The 20,546-nt window shown below is 37.5% G+C and overlaps 1 protein-coding gene across 1 annotated transcript in view; it reads left to right on the top strand.

Annotated features, from left to right (window-relative positions):
* Positions 1–20,546, top strand: part of JMY (junction mediating and regulatory protein, p53 cofactor) — a 104,168-nt gene that overhangs the window by 43,066 nt on the left and 40,556 nt on the right. The window contains exon 3 of the mRNA XM_044777937.2: positions 11,185–11,335. Coding sequence (XP_044633872.2) covers positions 11,185–11,335 — 151 coding nt within the window. The remainder of the gene's footprint in view (positions 1–11,184; positions 11,336–20,546) is intronic.

Below are 20,546 nucleotides of genomic sequence, written 5' to 3'. Positions count from 1 at the left end.
CCCCTAAGATTGGGAACAAGGCAAGATTGTCTATTCTCACCACTTTTTTTTTTTTCCTTTCTTTTCTTTTCTTTTTTTTTTTTGTGAGGAAGATTAGTCCTGAGCTAACTGCTGCCAATCTTCCTCTTTTTGCTGAGGAAGACTGGCCCTGGGCTAACATTTGTGCCCATCTTCCTCTACTTTATATGTGGGATGCCTGCCACAGCATGGCATGCCAAGTATTCTCACCACTTTATTCAGTATTTTTTTGGAGTTCATAGTTCAGTAATTCAGGACAGAAATTTAAAAAGCATATAAATTGGAAAGGAGAAAGTAAAACTTTGTTTATTTGTGTAGATCACGTTATCATGTATATAGAAAATCCTAAGAAATCTAAAAAAAAGCTACTGGAAATAATATGTAAGTTTAGCTACAAGGTCAATATTAAAAATTCACTTGCATTTTCTGTCTTCTAGAAATGAAACAAAATTAAAGTTTTTTAAAATATCATTTATATTAGTATCTCTGAACATGAAATGTTTAGGGATAGATCTTAACTAAAATATATAAAAGTCCTGTATATTGAAAATTACACATCTTTGCTGAGAGAGATTAAGTATACCTCAATAAACAGAGAACTGGACCACGGTGATACATTGGGAGACTCAATAATGTTTAGATATCAGTTCTCACTTAATCTATAGATTCAAATGAAAATTCCTGTAAGGTTGTTTTTTTTTTTTTTAAGAAACTGACAAGCTGACTATAAAATTTATATGGAAGGGCAAAGGACCTAGAACAGCTTTAACAATTTTGAAAAAGGCAAAATTCGGAGGACTTACCTTACCTGATTTCACAATGTACTGAAAAAAGCTAGAGCAATCCAGACAATGTGGTATTGGCATAGGATAATCACGGAAATCGACAGAGCACCATAGAATCCAGAAATAGACCCATGGTTATGTGGTCAGCTCGTTTTTCCACAGAGGTGGCAAGGCGCTTCACTGGGGAAAAGAATAATCTTTTCAACAAATGGTGCTAGAACAACTACATACCCACCTAGAAGAAATGAACTTCAGTTTTTATCTCATACCATACACAAAAACTATCTTGAAATCTATCTTAGACCTAAACATAAAAGCTCATACTTTGCAACTTATGTAAGAAAACAGAGGAGAAGGTTTTCACCATCTTTGAGAGGGAAGGGCAAAGTTTTTTTTAGATAGGATGCAGAAAACTTGAGCCATAAACTAAAAATTGATAAATTGGACTTCACTAAAATTAGACACTTTTCTCTTTGTTAAGAAAATGAGAAAGCAAGCTACAGACTGAGAGAAAATACTTGTAATATATCTGAAAAAGGAGCTTTACAGCTCAATAAGACAAAAACCAAAATATTAAATGGGCTAAATATTTAAAGACACTTAAATGGCTAATAAGTATGTGGGAACATGCTCAACATTGTCATCAGGGAAGTTCAAGTTAAAATTGTAGTGAGATACTACTGCACATCCATGAGAATGAGTATAATTAAAGTGTCTGTTCCCAAGAGCTGGTGAGGATGTAGAATGACTGGAATTCTCGTACATTGCCAGCAGAATTTTAAAGTGGTACAACCACTCTGGAAAACAGTTTGGTAGTTCCTTCAAAAGTTGAACATGTACGTACTTTTACAATTCAACTATTCAACTCCTAGTTATTTATACAAGAGAAACAAAACTGTCTTTTCACAAAAAAGACTTACACACTAATGGTCATGCCACCTTTATTCACAGTAACCCCAAAGTGGAACAACACAAATAACATCAAGAGGTGAATGGATAAACAAAATGTAGTATTTCCATATAATAAAATAATACTTGGCAATGCAAAGAAATTAACTACTGATAGACACGACAACATGGATAGATCTCAAAGTCATGCTAAGTCGAAGAAGCCAGGTACGAAAGAGTGTAGATACTGTGTGAAGGGATGGGTGGCAGAGGGGCACAGGGAATCTTTGGAGGTGATAGAAATATGCATCTTGGTTGTAGTAGTTGTTTCTTGGATAGATACAGCTATCACAGCTTATCAAATTGAGCACTTTAAATGGATTCACTTAATTGTACGTAAATTAAACCCTAATAAAATAGCTTACAAAAAATTATGCTTGGGGCTGGCCCTGTGGCCGAGTGGTTAAGTTCGCACACTCCGCTTGGGTTTCGCCAGTTTGGATCCTGGGTGTGGACATGACACCACTTATCAGGCCATGTTGGGGTGGTATCCCACATGTCACAACTAGCAGGACTCAGAACTAAAAATATACAACTATGTACCGGGGGCGCTTTGGGGAGAAAAAGGAAAAATAAAATCTTTAAAAAAAAAAAAAGAATTATGTTGAGCAAAAAACACCAGACACAGAGTATAAACTGTATGATTCCATTTACGTGAAATTCTAGAAATGATTGCTCTGATCTAGTCTGACAGAAAGCTAAACAGTTGTTGCCTGGGGTGGGGCAGGGGAGACTGAGAGGGAGGTAGCATTTATAACAGAATCCTTTGGGGTGATTGATGGGCTCTAAATCTTATTATAGTGGTTGTTACATGGGTATATAAATTTGTCAAAATTTACGCTTAAAATGGGTATGTGTTGTATGTAAATTATAATTAAAGATGATTTTTTTTAAAAGAAAAATAAATGAGTAGTAGTGCAAGTTTATGTAGAAGCACACAAAATGGGGTTATCAACACTGCCTGAAGATAAAAGGAAAAAGAGATTATTGGGAGCCTGACTGTTGAAGAATGAATAAGAATTCAGCAGGAAGTGAGTATGTCTGTCTGTCTTGGAGATTGGAATTGAGAATCTTCCAGATAGAGATACATATAAAAATAGGAATGGTATAGCGAACAGGCACAGTACTTGGTGCTTTTAGTCACGATAAATTACTGAAACAAATTACTGACTCATCACACCCACCCAGCACCATTGGTGGATGCCAGTCACTGGCATGGTTGGAATTGAAACGTGTGTTTGTTAGAGTGCAAAGCCTACTGTTGTGGTTACACCACAGGGTATGCCTTGGGTCTCAGGATTTGTAGGTGATGAGAGGAAGGGTGGTGAGAAGCTAGAATGCTATCGCATCCTATGGAGTTGGACTTTTATTCTTTAGTCTCTTCAAAAAAGAACTTAATTTCCAGTAGTTTCATTAACCTAGATATGAAGTATGATAGGAAAGAAGTTAACTTGGCACCCCAAATGTATAATGTATTTATATATTTAATATTTTATCACATTAATACCTAATAAACTTACTCTATGACATTCTATTTATTTATTTATGCATGCATGCTGAGGAAGACTCACCCTGAGCTAAAATCTGTGCCAGTCTTCCTCCGTTTTGTATGTGGGTCACCACCACAGTATGACCACCAATGAGTGGTGTAGGTCTGTGCCCAAGAAGCGAACTGCCAAAGCAGAGCATGCCAAAGTTAATCACTAGGGGAGGGGGCCAGCCCACCACATGATGTTTTATATTAAATATATTTTAAATAGTCTTCATTTTATATTTAGAAAAATTGAAATTGACAAAGATTTTTCACTAACCCTCTGTCTTATCTATAAGCATTAAGCGACTCCTCCCTACCCAACATTATTTTAGGCTGGAAATCTTTCTGAGATGTACAGCAGCACTCAGACTCTAAGTCTAATATGTTGGTTCTCAAAAATGTGACCAGATGAACCTGGAACCTTGCTAGAAACAGATTCTTAGGCTTCACCTCCACTCTCCTCTCCTGAAACTCTAGGGATGGGGCTCAGCAATCGGTTTTAACAAGCCTTCCAGGTGAATATGCTGCACACTAAAGATTGAGAACCACAAGTCTGATAAATCTTGAAACAGCTAAAGGATGGAGCACACTGAAACTCTGAGTTACAGTCTCCAGGCTTCAGTTTTCTCATCCATAAAATGAGATTTAAACTAGATGACCCTCTAGATTTTTCTTTTTTTTAAAGATGGGCACCTGAGCTAACAACTGTTGCCAATCTTTTTCTTTTCTTTTTTTGTTTTTCCTCCCTAAGTCCCCCCAATACATAGTTGTAGTTGTGTATTTTTTAGTTGTTGGTCGCTCTAGTTGTGGCATATGGGACACTGCCTCAGCGTGACCTGAAGAGGGGTGCCATGTTCTCGCCCAGCAAAACCCCAGGCCGCTGAAGCGGAGCGTGCAAACTTAACCACTCAGCCACAGGGCCAGCCCCGGTCCTCTAGATTTTTAAAGCCATGTCTTAAGGAGTCAGGGTCAGTTAGTGAGTTGTCCTACTGATCATCTTCCTGGATCAATTATAAGAACTTCAAACATACTGTCCAACATACCTTTAATTTTTACTGAAAGTAAATAAGCTAGAAAATAGAAGAAGGCACCCTCAACTCTTCCCTTGCCTTTGTAGCCAGTCACCTCATTTTGCCAATTATCTCTTAGTTAAATCTTGAATGTGCTCTTCTTCTTCCACTTCCCCCTGCCCCCACCAGGACCAAGCAAATCTGTAGTTGTCTTTGTGTGAAATAGAAAAAGACACCTACCCCTACTCCCTACCCCAGTAGACAAGTTAGAGAAGGGCCTCTTTCTGGGCAGATGCGGCAGTACACATGGCTTGGCAAAGCTCAGGCTGGATATCAGTCTCCACTCTGCTCCCTTGGTTGAGTGCTTTTGTGCAGAGTGAGTTTTTACACCATTGGACCATTATATGCTATAGCGTGCACACTGAACTATATAATGCCACCACTATCCATTAAGGTACTTTTCTCTTATCTGAGCTACTTTTTCTTTGGTTTCCTTGCCTTTGGTTTTCCTCACCTTTTCATTTCATCACACTCTTTCCTGAGAGTGTTGCTTTTATTATTTGCTTTGAATATAAAAATACGTGAATAGATGGTGCTGAATCTAATCATGTTACTATGTTAACCAAGAGTCACCTTCAAGTGACTCCTGGGCTTGGAAAATTTGCAGTAAGGGTACTGCTACCTCAGTGTATGCACGAATTTATCTTGGCGTTTGTTTCACCTAAAAATCTGAGTTGTCTTTTTTCTTTTTCACTATCCCAACAATAGACAGGAATAACACTTAAGTTCCTCACATAAAACTCAAATATCCAAGCAAGTGATGTACTTTATAATAAGAATTTCGTGCCAAGAATTTGTATTTATAAACTGGTCTCCCTATCCTAGCTACCTAAACTGACACATACTTTTTTCCATGTTAAAAACAGGCACTGTTTTCTTTCTAGCTCTGAAATTGAAAACAGAAGTGTCATTGTTTTAGCACATGATCCAGCTGACCAGTGCTGTACATCTTCAAATTTGCCAAGTTAGGAAAAGAACTTAGGATCCTAGCTTAATGTCTTAGGTACAAGACACTATAAACACATTTTTAAACAGTTGGCTGTAGCATTAGCTGCTGAGTTTCACAAGTCAGTTAAAAAAAAACATTAAAAAAGCATAGAGAGCATGTTTATGTTCTGTATATTTGAATATATATGTACAATGAAAGTAAAGATAATGCAACATGAAAGTACAAGTTATCTTCAAATAATTACCAGCAGTTTTTTTACTTTTTACTTTTTCTTTTCAAAAAGCCATAATACAAGTTTTTCTCACTTCTGTACATTGTTTAGCCATGCAAGTGAGAAAGATTTCTATCTTAGTGTTCTGACTTGAGATTTTTGAATCTTGAACACTACTTGTTCTGTTTATTAAATTTCTATTTCATTGTTAGGGTCTGTTTGGAAAATCAAACCAGTTACTTCAACAGAGGGAATTTAGTATAAAGAATTGTTAATTAGGAATAGAGTTGTTAACTAGATAGTTAAGGCAGGAAGGAAGCTCTAAAATATCAGAATTAACAATTGCAACAACAGTCACCACTCCTAGGATTGAGAATACAAACAGATGGTGATTATTAAAAGCGTAGTGTAGAGGAGGGCCCTCGGGAGTTGCCCTCTGAGGAAGACAGCATTGCTCGTCTTGTGCTGCCGTCTTGTGCTGCCGGGTCTGAGCTCAGTGGAGAGGCCCAGATCTCTGGGGTGGAGCACCAGCAGGCTGCTGCTGGTTGGTCTGGGGGGCGGCGCGCAGGCAGTCTAGTTCTACAGAGGTGGAAAACTGTGAAATGGATTCTCTTAACCGCTTCAGGAAGGAATTGCAGATGCTGGGGTGAAGAAGCGAGCCTGGGATGACGCTGATAAGAGCAGCAAACAGGAAAATCAAGTGATGCAGATAGGAAGAAGCAAATCCCGTCTCCCTCCTCCAGCTCTGAGATCACCTCCAACCCTTACTACTGGCAAAGCCTAATGGGGTTTGCAGAGCCCGAACCCTAGCATCGCAAGGCAGAAAGCTGAACCTAGAGCCGATAGACTAGAATTTACGTACATCTTCAAACTATTAAAGTTAGGGAAAACAACGTAGTAACCTAGCTTGTGGTCTTCAGGACAGTAAACATACAAGTTCTTTAAAGGGGCCGAAGTTTAATCATGTCATTGAAAAGGACTTTTATCATAGTATGCTGAGTAAGGGTTTAAAATTTGGGCTGCAGTGTTGAGTTTATTAAATTTCTATTGCATACTAGTGAATGCTAATCTGAGGCTTTTTGATGCACGTGTTTTAAAATCAGAGGTAATCACGACAAAAGAAAGCACAAACCCTGATGGTTTTGTTATAATAGTAAACAAGGCTTCCAGAACCCTTAAATCTAAGCCAAAGTCTAAATATGCCACGTACTGCTAGGAATCCCACAGTGGTTTCCTGTTGCCTATCAAATTAAGTGCAAACTGCTCAGCCTGACGTTTAAAGGCCTCCTTGTGATGGTCACAGCCTACTTTTCTAATTTTATCTCCCGTTACCTTTATCTGTTTTACCTAACCTCCAGCCATGCTGGACTGCTCTGTGTTACCACGCACTGAACTTACCTGCGTCTAGGCTTTTGCTCACGTTAATTGTTGCCTCTATTATGCCTTTTGGATGGTTCTCTTTCCCGTATACTTCATATGTACCTGTCAAAATCCCACCCCTCCTTCAACGCCCCCCTCACTTATGAACCTCACTAAAGTCTGTCCTGATCTAAGCAGCCAAATGTGTTCTCTCCCCACAAACCTTTCCTTTTCCTTTAAAGTCTTAAATACCTTTATTCCTTTTACCTGGAGACACTCCCACCATCTTTAATACCTGGCTAGAATTCTACTTGTTCTTTAAGAATCCACTTACTCATCATTTCCATTAGAAAGTCTGCCCAGCCTTTGCACCCCAACCTCCATAGCTGGTGCTCCCCATAGTATCTTAGGTGTAGTGTGCCATGACATTTTCCATACTGTGTTGTAATTCTTTGTCTGGGTGTCTTTGTCTTTGCTAGGCTGAATATCTTGCTGTCCCTAGTGTCTAGTGCAATACTGGCCCTGAGCAGATGTAAAACAGCATCGTTTTGGGTGAATAATTGTGTTAAAAGATTTGTCAAAGGTTTCACAGTTACTAAGTAGAGCCAGGTCTCCTAATTTCAAGACAGATTTCTGCATCACAGATATCTCTGCCCACCCCACCCCCCAATTAGACTGTAAGTTTCTTGGGAGAAGAATATGTGTCTTACTCATATGTGTATCCCCTGAAGCACCTAGTACAGCGGTCTGTTTATTGAAATTATATAATTGAAGTGATTTCCAAATACTAGCCATGGGAAAGTCTAAAAGGAGAAATAAAGTCAACCATATCTAGTAGCATCATGTAAGTGTGACTCCTGTGGTCTGAGACTAGAAATATAGTAATCATCTTCTGAGAATTAAAAAAAAAAATCCCCGTCCAGATGAGCAGGGAATCCTATATCAAGAATCCAAGCTGCTGCTACTGGCTTAATTGTCTTTGCTTGGCATTGTGTGTATAGTCCCAGAAATGGAGCTCACACAATTCTGTTTTCTAACTATTAAGGAAGACATTTAGGTTCTCATCATATCTCCACTTCCCCTCTCTCCCCCACACTGGAAAAAAGAGGTAACTCTCATAGTTTTGCCTCTTGCTGGGCCTTGTATGTGAAAACATGAGCTCATTGTTTGCTTGACTAGAAACAGGAAACCTCTGCGATAATGTGTCTTCAGCCTGTCTAGTTGGTATGGCTTTTGAACCCAAGAAGAGATGAAAGCACTTTTTCTTGTTCGTGACTATAAAGCAATATATTTACAGTAAAGAAGATTTGGAAGGTGCAGATTTTAAACAGGAAGAAAAAAAATCACCCATAATCCACCACCAGAAGATGCTATTAATAATAATACGTTTTATGTTTTGTCTTTTTTCTGGACATTCTTCTTTTATGTAATTGAAATTGTATCTATGATTTTGATGTGTCTTCACTTAATATTATAGCATAATCATTGCCCTTGGTTATTAAAAACTTCATAAGCATTATTTTTAGCACAGAATTGTTATTTTATGGGTATATCATACATAACTATTAGGTATCTGGGATCCATTTTTTCCCTTTGTTTCAAATAACATTTCAGTGTACATCTTTGGTTATCATTATTTGAAGATATTTTCTTGAGTACCCTCAAAGAGTATGATGTCATAAAATACCTCCCAGAAAAGATTTTAATCCACTTATAATTCCACTAGTGGTGCATGAGTGTTTGCCTGTTCCATCGTGACTACACTAACCCTTCTTAAGTCTCATTTTTAATATTTACTTAATGACTCTTTCTAAATGGCTTGTTATCCTACCATCTAAAAGCGGCTATTTTGTGTCTTCTCTCCTTCCTTGTCCTAAGCCAGTCTATTCTTATCTAGGTTCTTTCTTCACAGGGGAAAACAGAGATCATCAAAAGAGAGTTCGCCTTACCCTACCTCTGCCAAATCCGAAACCTCCCTTTCTTTGTGCCCGTGGAGGAATTGTCCCTCCATTTACCAAGAGCACATCCCTACACCAGGACTCTGCACCCTGTCCCTTCCCATTTTCTTCTCAAGGACTTCCCTACTCTGATTAGCCCCATCTCTTTCCTGCATCTTTAGATTCTCCCTCTGCTGGATACTTCTTACCACCACTCAGCCTGCTCCACCATCTCCTATTAAAATAAAACAAAAATCAAAAGGCCTCCTCTTAAGCCTTATGCTTTTTCAGCGCCACCCTTTGTTCTCTGTTCACTCAATCAAATTTCTCAAGAGTATTTATTTATACATGTGTCTACATTTCTCTCCTCTCATTAAAAACATGTCTGGAAGTGAATTTTTTATTCGTTCAATCATTCAGGAAATATTTTGGATTGCCTAGTTCATGCCAAGCAGTGTGCTCGTGAAAAGCAAAAAACCTATGCATTCTCTGCCCTCATGGAACTTTTGGAGGGGGAAGCAGTCAGTATTTTTAAGTTCACAAAATGCTATCAAGTATGATTGTGGTAAGTGCTAGGAAGGAAAAGTATATGTATTGCACTGAAGAGCTTGTAATGGGGAGTCAGGGAAGACTTCCAGGAACCAGTAATTGAGCTGAGATCTGAAGATGTGATGGGAGTTAATAGCAAAGGGAGTTGGCCTGTCCTCCAGAACTGCTGTTGCTAAGTTCAGTGATCCTCATGCTGTTAGGTCCATGGATACTAGTTGTCATCCTCTATGACCCCTAGGGAGTGTTTAAACGACAGAGTTGATTTCTCCTCCTTTGAATCTTGTTCCTTATGTGATTCCACGCTTTTCTGGTACTCCCCCCACCGCACCCCCCATTTGATTTCTGTAGGTTCTTCTTCACCCACTTCAAAGGGTTGGAATTCCTTAGGATTCAGTCATGAGCTTTTTCTCATGACTTCCTTAGATGATCTCATTCACTCTCATGGCTTTAAATGCCTTTTGTGTGTCAAGGATAGCCAGATTTATATCTCTGGGCACGACCTTTGCAAAGTCAAGCTTACCATATGCAAAATGAAATCCTTGGTCTTCTCCCCTTTAAAATCAGCTCTTCTTCATTGTTTACTTTTTGAGGAAATGGCAATTCCATGTACATATTTTTTCCTGATAACCTGAGTCACTCTCTCTGACTTGACCCCTCTCTCTGCCTTGCCATTGTCCCCCTTAACACTGCTAATAAATTGCTCACTGTGTGCTGAACACTATACTAAGTACTCTTTCATATATTTTTCCCTCTATCTGGAAGACTCTTCATTTGATTAAGGAGCAGTATATTGTTGCTTCAAGACTAAAACCAAACGTTTCCTTCCTCTGAGTGTTAAATTTCCAGGTGATTAAAATTTTATTTTAGTTTTAGACTGTGCTTTTAAGTTGTATTTATTATACCATTTAGAGAATATGGTCTGTATTATTTCTACTTTTAAAGTTTATTACAAATTTTTTAGTGGGTTATAATACTTGATCAGTTTTTTAAAAGTGTGCCATGTGTGGCTTAACATTTTTCACTATAGTGTTTTTTTCCATCATCCTAATATGGTGTTACTAACTTCTCGTTTAATTTTTAGCGGTCTTGTATATGGTAAAGAAGGCTGGAGTGTGCAAAGGATCCATTGCTGTTCTTGCTGGATTGGACCTTTCTTACGTGTTAAACATACCTGTGTGGTGCTTTTATATTTTATATTACTAGTGTCACTTCTGTGAATTTTATTTTAGTGTTCACGTGGTATACCCCTGTCCATCGTTTGATTTTCAACTTTCCTTTGTCCTTTTATTTTAGTTGTGACTCTTGTAAATAATACATAGCTGATTTTTCTCTGTTGTTTTTATCCAAAGTCCTTCAGTAAGTAGCTGAACTGATTTTTATATATTTTCAGTCTTAAAATCTGAATTTTCAATTATTGCATTTATTTGTCAGTTAGTAAATAAATATTTTATTGGCACAAATAATTCTTAACCTGAAAATATAATTATCATAAAGGAGGAAATAAATTTCTTCTTACTTCAGTACCTAAAAATAATGTCTTAACATTTTGCTCTGTGTCCTTTGTGTATATATGAATGGAGGAGACAAGGATGAAAAAGAAGGTAGAGGAGGAGGAAAGGGGAACAAATTTCTGTGTCAGCTATCTTCAATGTTATTGTTCATTTACTTGTTTTGTAAATTAATTGCTTCTACTATAGAGCAGGGAAAACAAATATTTGTTTTAGCCCCAGGCACAATGCCTGATACGTAAACAGTCAGTAAATATTTAAGGAATGAATAAAAGAAAGAAACGAACTTCTTAATTTTTCTTTCTCTTCTCTCAAGATTTCCATGGAGAATGACTATCTGGGTCCCCGAAGAATTGAAAGTCTACAAAAAGAAGATGCTGACTGGCAGCGGAAAGCTCACATGGCTGTGCTCTCAATTCAAGATCTTACTGTCAAATATTTTGAAATAACAGCTAAAGCTCAAAAAGGTGAGTTTCCAAGTAAAATTGTCCTTGTTAGGTATTTTTGAAAATGAGCGCTTTAAGTATTTTATGTTTGCAGTAGTTATATAGAAAAGCATATAAAGACCACTTACATCCCAGCAGTTAAAGAAGATCACTACTAACAAATTAAAGTATATCCTTTAAGTCTTTTTCTAGGCATATATGTTTACATATACCCCATACTTAAAAAAAATAATAGTAATGGGATATTGGTATAGCAAAGTTCAATTCTGACACTAACCGTTCACAGTTGCAGACCCCACAGCTTAAAGACACAGTCACCAATAAGGCTGCCCTCACTTTAGACACTGCTTGCAAATTTGGGGGAGTCCCCAGGCATCTGCACTTCTAACCAACTGGCTACAAATTTAGGAGTTCCCACAGCCCTTTTAGGTTCGATAATTCGCACAGTGACTAGCAAAACCTAGGAAAGCACATACTTAGGATTACAGTTTATAAAGGATACAAATCAGGACAAGCCGAATGAAGAGACACATAGGGCAAGGTCAGTGAAGGTCCATTCCTTCCAGCTCCCTTCCGTAGGTGGCCACAGAAATCCTTCCATGGCTCCTTGATAGGCAGTTTAAAAATCACTGCTATTCATTATTTTAATAACGTGTCCATCTACGTGGCATTTATGTAGTTTAGCATTCAGGCTATTCTTTCAGCAAATCCATGGTTCCTTAAAAATTTCACTTGAAGCGCTTTATTCCTTCAGAATGCCAGTGCTGAATGAGAATGCCTTCCTTGATTCCTTAGCATCATTTGGCATTGTCATTAAAAAAATAAAACTGACAATTTGATAGGTGAAGAACAGTATCATGTTTTTAAATTTTGCATTTCTTTGGTTATTACTGAGTGTTGATCTTTTTTGTTTTCATGTAATAATTAGTATTTTCATACCCTTCTTTTTTTCCAGTTAATATCTTTTGCCTGTTTTTCCATGGTGGTGGTTTTTTCTGGTGTCCCTACGAGCTTTGTATATTATATTCATTGATATTTAAATTATTGTTATATATTAATTCTTTGACATCTGTTGCAAATATCTATTCCAAAATTTCCTTTTAACTTCTTTTAATTACACAAATTTTATTTGTAAAAACCATCAGCTTTTAAGAATGATTTTTCTTTAAATCTTTATGTTAACTTAGCTTGTTGCATTTTCTAAAGTAAGTTTCTGTATTCCTCCAAATGGTTAAACCCTACTCTACCTGGACTTCTTTCTGAACTGTTTTCTAATGATATGCTTCTTCTGTCCTTGTGCTGTAATTATTGTAGCTTTATAATAAAATTTATTACCCAGTTTATCAAATAACCCCTCATCATTACTTTTCAAATTTTTCTTGATTATGCTCAATTATTCTTTCCAAAGATAGTATTGTAATCTTTGTTTTAAAAGTTGAAATTATTTCTTTTCAAACTAATGTAATTCTGATCAGAACTGCAATGTCTTAGACTTTGACAAGAAGATTTTAATATTCATGTAGAAGAGTAAATTCTTGGTTTATTTCTATGTTGATAGGGTAATTTGAGAAAAATATTTGTGTGGTTGGTATATCCTGCCATGTGTTTGTCTCTGTTTTCTTCAGGGAAGCTTTGTAGCATTTTTGTTTTTTATCTAGGTTCTACACATTTCTTGTTTGGTTCACTTCTGGATGTGTTTTTTTGTTAGTTTGTATTTGAGGAAGGTTAGCACTGAGCTAACTACTGCCAATCCTCCTCTTTTTGCCAAGGAAGGCTGGCCCTGAGCTAACATCTGTGCCCGTCTTCCTCTACTTTATATGTGGGATGCCTACCACAGCATGGTGTGCCAAGCAGTGCTATGTCTGTACCTGGGATCTGAACCGGCGAACCCTGGGCCACTGAAGTGGAACATGCGCACTTAACTGCTGCACCACTGGGCTGGCCCCTAGACTTTTTTTTTTTTCTTTGAGGAAGACTAGCCCTGAGCTAACATCTACTAATCCTCCTCATTTTGCTGAGGAAGACTGGCCCTGAGCAACATTCGTGCCCATCTTCCTCTATTATTTATGTGGAACACCTGCTACAGCATGGCTTGCCAAGTGGTGCCATGTCTGCACCTGGCATTCGAACCGACAAACCCCAGGGTGCTGAAGCTGAATGTGCACACTTAACTCCTGCGCCACTGGGCCAGCCCCCACTTCTGGGTATTTTATGTTTTATTTTTGTTAATATGGTTGTGAAAGGGACGTTATTCCTTTTAATAGGTTTTGAGCTTTATTTTTTAATCTTCAAGTCATCTTAGTGATTTCTGTTTGTTGAAGAGTAAAGTAAATGTGGTTTGTTTCTGAGATTTAATAAAATACTTCAGATAGGTGCAATATGGTTAATACAGTATTTGGATACAAGTGCTTTCTTTCATTCTTTTAAGATATATTTTAGTCAACCATATGTTTTGTTTTAATGTTAATGTGAGTGATTTTGTGCATAGACGCTGGAAAACGTGTCTCACCCATGATGCTTATCATTACTTTTTAAACTCCTTTTATAGTTTCAGCCATCAACGTTAACGTGTGCCAACTTTCCTGTTCCTGAAATATGCATTTCTGGCTAAGCAGGTGTCAGTATTAGCTTAGAAAGTTTTAAGTAAACCATACTATTTGCCTCCCCATCCTCATTTTTGTTAGAAAGATAGTATAACGCCATTAAAGAATTTTGAAAATCACGTGTACTCTGTTACTCTGCCACCATTCTTCATCTCCTATTCTTTCATGTACATATCAAATGCAAAAGTATTTTTCATTTAAAAATATATTAAGACGGGATATTTCTACAGAGCTTGCTGACATTAAAAGAATAATAAGGGAATACTGCAGACAACTCTCTGCATGCAAATTCAGCAACCTAGGCAAAATGGAACAATTCATTGAAAAACACAAGCTACCATGACTCACACAAGATGAAATAAATAACCTGAGTATCCCTATAACCATTAAAGAAATTGGATTTGTAGTTTAAAATGTTCCAAAAAAGAATTCTCCAGGCCCAAATGGTTTCACTGGCAAATTTTACCAAACATTCAAATAGTAATACCAGCTCTACACAATCTCTTCCAGAAAACAGAAGAGGAAGGACTTCCAATTTATATTAAATGAGACCAGCAATACCCTAAGTCCAAAACTGTACGAAGACAGCACAAAAAACCAAAACTACGGACCAGTATCCCACATACATAGATACAAAAATCCTAAGCGAAATATTAGCAAATTTTAAAATATTTTTAAAATGCTTTAAAAAATTAGCAACCATGACCAAGGCAGGGTTTATCCTGGTTCAGTATTTGAACGCCAATCAGTATAATTCACCATATTAAAAGTCTGGAACAGTGTTTTTGAACTGGGGTCGATTGTGCCACACAAAAGGACATTTAGCAATGTCTGGAGACATTTTTGGTTGTTGCAACTAAAGAGCATGTTACTAGCATCAAGCAGATAGAGACCAGGATTATGTTAAACATCCTATGTTGCATGTGGCAGCCCACCCTGCATCAAAGAATTTTATGGCCCATAATGTGAAAAATGCTGAGATTGAGTCAGCATCATGGCAGAGTGAGCTCTTCCCTTAGACTCTTCTCACCTAAGATACGATGAAGAGGATCTTCATATACCAACAGAGGGCTTTCACACAACACAAAAGACGTCTGAGAGACCCATACAGCCAGTGGTGTTGGATCCCCTAGAAGAAGTGGAAGGAGGTAAGGGGATCTCCTCTCCCTCCCCTAATGGCAGCAACCCAGGGCACAGGACTGCATGCAGCTCTGAGTGGCGGGGGGGGAGGGGTGGCCCTCTGCAGGAACACCTTCACTCTCCAAGTTTCCTCAAGCCTGTGGGAAAGCCCCATACAGAGGTGACTAAGGTATTGTGGGCCTGTCTTCATCAAGCCAGCACCACAGGAGAGCAGATAGCAAGAGCAGAGTAAGAATGCCCCTGGCATCTTGCAGGCAAAAGGAAGCACCCCTCCCCCTGCCCGGTGCTCCATCTCAGCTTGTTGGCCAGAACACTCATGCATACCACAGAAAAGCAGCAGCTATGAGCAAGAGAGCTGGGGGTCACGTGGGCTCAGAATACACAGGTCTTGACGACCACCCAGTGGTGGCAGGTGGAATCTGCGACCAGATACTGTCACTATGTGGAGGCACAAATCCACACCATGAAACAGATTGAAAAAATATATATTAGTACTCCAGGACAGAAGGAAAATGACAAGCACCCTGAAATTTATAATCCAAATGACAGAGAATTCAAAATAGCTATCATAAAAAAACTCAACAAGTTACAAGAAAATTCAGATAGTTCAATGAAATTAGGAAATTCTTCACAAAAGAGATTGAAACTGTAAAGAAAAACCAATAAGAAATGTTGGAGATGAAAAGCACAGTGGATGAGATGAAACTCTGGACTCCATGAATAACAGAGCTGATATTATGAAGGGGAGGATTAGCAGTCTAGAGGACAGAAATATCAAAATTCTTTAGATGGAGGAGGAGAGAGAACTAAAACCGAAAAGAAATGAAGAAATTCTCTTGAGAAATGTCTGACTCAATTAGGAAATGCAACATAAGGATTATAGGTATTCTAGAGGAAGAAGAGAAAGAATGGAGTGGAAAACATGTTCAAGAAAATAATAGCTGAGAATTTCCAAACCTGGTTTAGGAGCTGGAAATACCACTGAAAGAAGCCGATAGAACTCCTAATTATATCACTGTCAAAAGATCTTCTCCAAAGCATATAATAGTAAAGCTGGGAAAAGTCAATGACAAGGAAAAAATATTAAAGACAGCAAGATGAGAAAATAGAAAGGAACCCCTATCAGGCTTTCAGCAGATTCCTCCGCAGAAACCTTACAAGCTAGGAGAGAATGGAATGATATATTCAAAATTCTGAAAGACAAAACTTTCAGCCAAGAATACTCTGTCCAGCAAAAATATCCTTCAGATATGATGGAGAAATAAACAGAAAATAAATAAAAGCTAAGGGGGTTCATTGGCACAAGACCCACCCCCCCCCCACCCCCCATTACAAGAAATACTCAAGAAGGTCCTCATGCATGAGAGGGAAAAAAAAAAGCATTTACAAAGCCTCAAGCAAGCACATGAATAAGTAGACAAAATCAGAAAGTTGCAGCTATCAAAACAGCTTAGCAAACAATTAAAAAAGGAAGGGAAACATAAAAAAATAAATATAGCCTTGTCATTTAAACCACAAAATCACAACACAAGATGGAATAAGTTGTGACAATAATGTAGAAGGGGAAAAGGAGAAGGGATGGTATCGGCTTAGTTTCAGGAAATAAGAGTCTATCAGAAGATGGACTATCTCATCTGCGAGGTGTTTTTATACAAACTTCATGGTAACCACTAAACAATCAGAAGAGAGACACCAATCACAAATAAAGAGAAAGCTAAGAAAAACAACATAGAGAACCTACAAACTGAATTGTGGTCTGAAATACACAGGACAAGAAACAAGGGAAATGCAGAAGAACTGGAAAACAAGTGATAAAATGGGAGCATTAAGCCTTCACATATCTGTAATCACTCCTTATGTAAATGGATTGAATTCTCCAATCAAAAGACACAGAGTGGCTGGATGGATTTAAAAAAAACAAGAGCCAACAATATACTGCCTCCAGGAAACAAATCTCAGTTCCAAAGACAAACGCGGGCTCACAGTGATGGGATGAAAGATGATACTCCAAGCTAATGGCAAACAAAAGAAAGCAGGTGTTGCCATACTTATAACAGACAAAGTAGGCTTCAAGATAAGATGAGTAACGAGAGACAAAGAGGGGCAGTATATAAATGATAGAGGGACACTCCACAAAGAAGACAAAACACTTAAAAATATATATGCACCCAACAGAGGAGCACCAAATTACATAAAGCAACTGCTAACAAACCTAAAAAGAGATATTAACAACCATACAATAATAGGGGATCTTAACACCTCACTTAAATCAACGGATAGATCATCCAGACAGAAAGTCAACAAGGAAATAGTGGATTTAAACAAAAAACTAGACCAGGTGAACTTAATAGATATGTATAGAACACTGCATCCAAAAACAGCAGAATACACATTCTTCTCAAGTGTGCATGGAGCATTCTCAAGGTAGACCATATGTTGGGAAACAAGGCAAACCTCAATAAACTTAGGAAGTTTGAAATCACATCAAGCTTCTTTTCCAAACATAATGCTATGAAACTAAAAATCAACTACAAGAAAGAAGGTGGGAAAGTGACAAAGATGTGGACACTAAACAGCATGCTACTAAACAGCCAATGGATCATTGAAGAAATTAAAGGAGAAATCAAAAAATATCTGGAGACAAATGAAAATGAAAATACACCACACCAACTCATATCAGATGCAGAAAAGCGGTTCTCAGAGGGAAATTCATAGCAATACAGGCCCACCTTAACAAACACAAAAAATCTCAAATAAGCAATCTTAAACTACACCTAACAGAATTAGAAAGAGAAGAACAAACCCCAAAGGATGGAAATAATAAAAATCAGAGCAGAAATAAATGAAATTGAAACAAAAAAAACCCAGAAAGGATCATTGAATCAAAGAGCTGGTTCTTTGAGAAGATAAACAAAATTGACAAACTCTTAGCCAGACTCACTATGAAAAAAGAGAGAAGGCTCAAATACATAAAATCAGAAATGAAGGAGGAAAAATTGTAACAGATACCACAGAAATATAAAAGATTATGAGAGAATACTATGAAAAACTATATGCCAACAAATTGGACAATCTAGAAGGCATGGATTAATTGTTAGATTCATACAACCTCCCAAAACTGAATCAAGAAGAAATAGGTAATCTGAAGAGACCAATTGTAAGTAAAGAGATTGAAACAGCAATCAAAAACCTCCCAAAATATAAAAGTACAGGACCAGAAGGCTTCTCTGGAGAATTCTACCAAACATTCAAAGAAGATTTATTACCTATCTTTCTCACACTATTCAAAAAATTGAGGAAGATGGAACACTTAATAACACATTCTACAAGGCCAACATCACCCTGATACCAAAGCCAGTCAAGGACAACACAAAGAAGGAAAGTTACAGGCCATTATTGCTGATGAACCTAGATGCAAAACTCCTCAACAAAATATTGGCAAACTGAATACAGCAATACATTAAAAAGATCATGCACCATGATCAAGTGGGATTTATACCAGGGATGCAGGGATGATTGAGCATTGGTAAATCAATCAATGTGATACACCACATTAACAAAGGAGGAATAAAAACCATGTGATCCTCTCAGTAGTTGCAGAGAAAGCATCTGACAAGATCTAACATCCATTTATGATAAAAAACACTCTCAATAAAATGGGTACAGAAGGAAAGTACTTCAACATAATAAAGGCCATGTATGACAAACCCACGGCCAACATCATGCTGAATGGGGTAAAACTGAAAGCCATCCCTCTGAGAACAAGAACAAGACAAGGGTGCCCACTCTTGTTAATCCTATTCAACATAGTACTGGATGTTTTGCCCAGAGCAGTTAGGCAAGAAAAAGAAATAAAAGGAATTCAAGTAGACATTGAAGAAGTGAAACTTTCACTGTTCTCAGACAACATGATTTTATTCAAAGAAAACCCTAAAGAATCCATCAGAAAACTGTTAGAAATGATCAGCAACTACAGCAAAGTTGCAGGGTATAAAATCAACCTAGAAAAATCTGTTGCATTTTTGTACTCTAATAATGAACTAACAGAAAAAGAACTCAAGAATACAATCCCAACAAAAAGAATAAAATAGCTAGGAATAAATTTAACTAAGGAGGTGAAAGACCTATACAATGAAAACTATAAGACATTATTGAACAAAATCGATAATGACATAAAGAAATGGAAAGATATTCCATGCACATGGATTGGAAGAATAAATATAGTTAAAATGTCCATACTATGTAAAGTAATCTGTAGATTTAGTGCAATCCCAATCAGTATCCCAATGACATTCTTCATGCAAATAGAATAAAGAATCCTAAAACTCATATGGGGCAACAAAACACCCCAAATAGCTAAAGCAATCCTGAGAAAAAAGAACAAAGCTGGAGACATCACAATCCCTGACTTCAAAATAGACTACAAATCTATAGTAATCAAAACAGCATGTTACTGGTACAAAAACAGGCATGCAGATCAAGGGAAGAGAATTGAAAGCCCAGAAGTAAAACCACACATCTGTGGTCAGCTACTCTTTGACAGATGAGCTAAGAACATACAATGGAGAAAGGAAAGTCTCTTCAGTAAGTGGTGTTGGGAAAACTGGACTGTCACATGCAAAAGAATGAAAGTAGACCATTATTTTTTGCCATACACAAAAATTAACTTAAAGTGGATCAAAGACTTGAAGATAAGACCTGAAACCATAAAACTCCTAAAAGAAAACATAGGCAGGCCGCTCTTTGACATTGGTCTTCGAAGGCCCTTTTCGAATACCATGGCTACTTGGACAAGGGAAACAAAAGGAAAAAAGTAAACAAGTGGGACTTCATCAGACTAAAGAGCTTCTGTAAGGCAAAGGAAACCAGAATAAAAACAAAAAGACAACCCATCAACCGGGAGAAAAAGTTTTAAAATCGTATTTCCAACAATGGTTAATCTCCAAAATATATGAAGAACTCACACAACTCAACAACAAAAAACCAAAAACCCAGTAAAAAATAGGCAAAGAATATGAACAGATGTTTTTCCAAGAAAGATATACAGATCACCAATAGGCACATGAAAAGATGTTCATCATCACTAATCATCAGGGAAATGTACATGGAGACTACACTTAGGTATCACCTTACCCCCATTAGAATGGCTGTAATCACCAGGACAAAAAATAAGAAATGTTGGAGAGGATGTGGAAAAAAGGGAACCCTCCTACACTGCTGGTGGGCTTGCAGACTGGTGCAGTCACTATGGAAAACAGTATGGAGATTCCTCAAAAAATTAAAAATTGAAAAAATACCCAGCTATCCCAGTACTGGGTATTTCTTCAAAGAACTTGAAATCAACACTCCAAAGTAGCATATGCACCCCCATGTTCACTGCAGCATTATTCACAATAGCTAAGAAGTGGAAGCAACCCAAGTGTCCATTGACTGATCATTGGATAAAGAAGATGTGGTCTATGTATACAATGGAATGCTACTCAGCTATA

Source organism: Equus asinus, chromosome 9 (assembly GCF_041296235.1).
Source record: "Equus asinus isolate D_3611 breed Donkey chromosome 9, EquAss-T2T_v2, whole genome shotgun sequence".
NCBI classification, from domain to species: Eukaryota; Metazoa; Chordata; class Mammalia; order Perissodactyla; family Equidae; genus Equus; species Equus asinus.
Note: the sequence above shows the minus strand (reverse complement) of the source record. Positions and strands in the feature narration are given on the sequence as shown.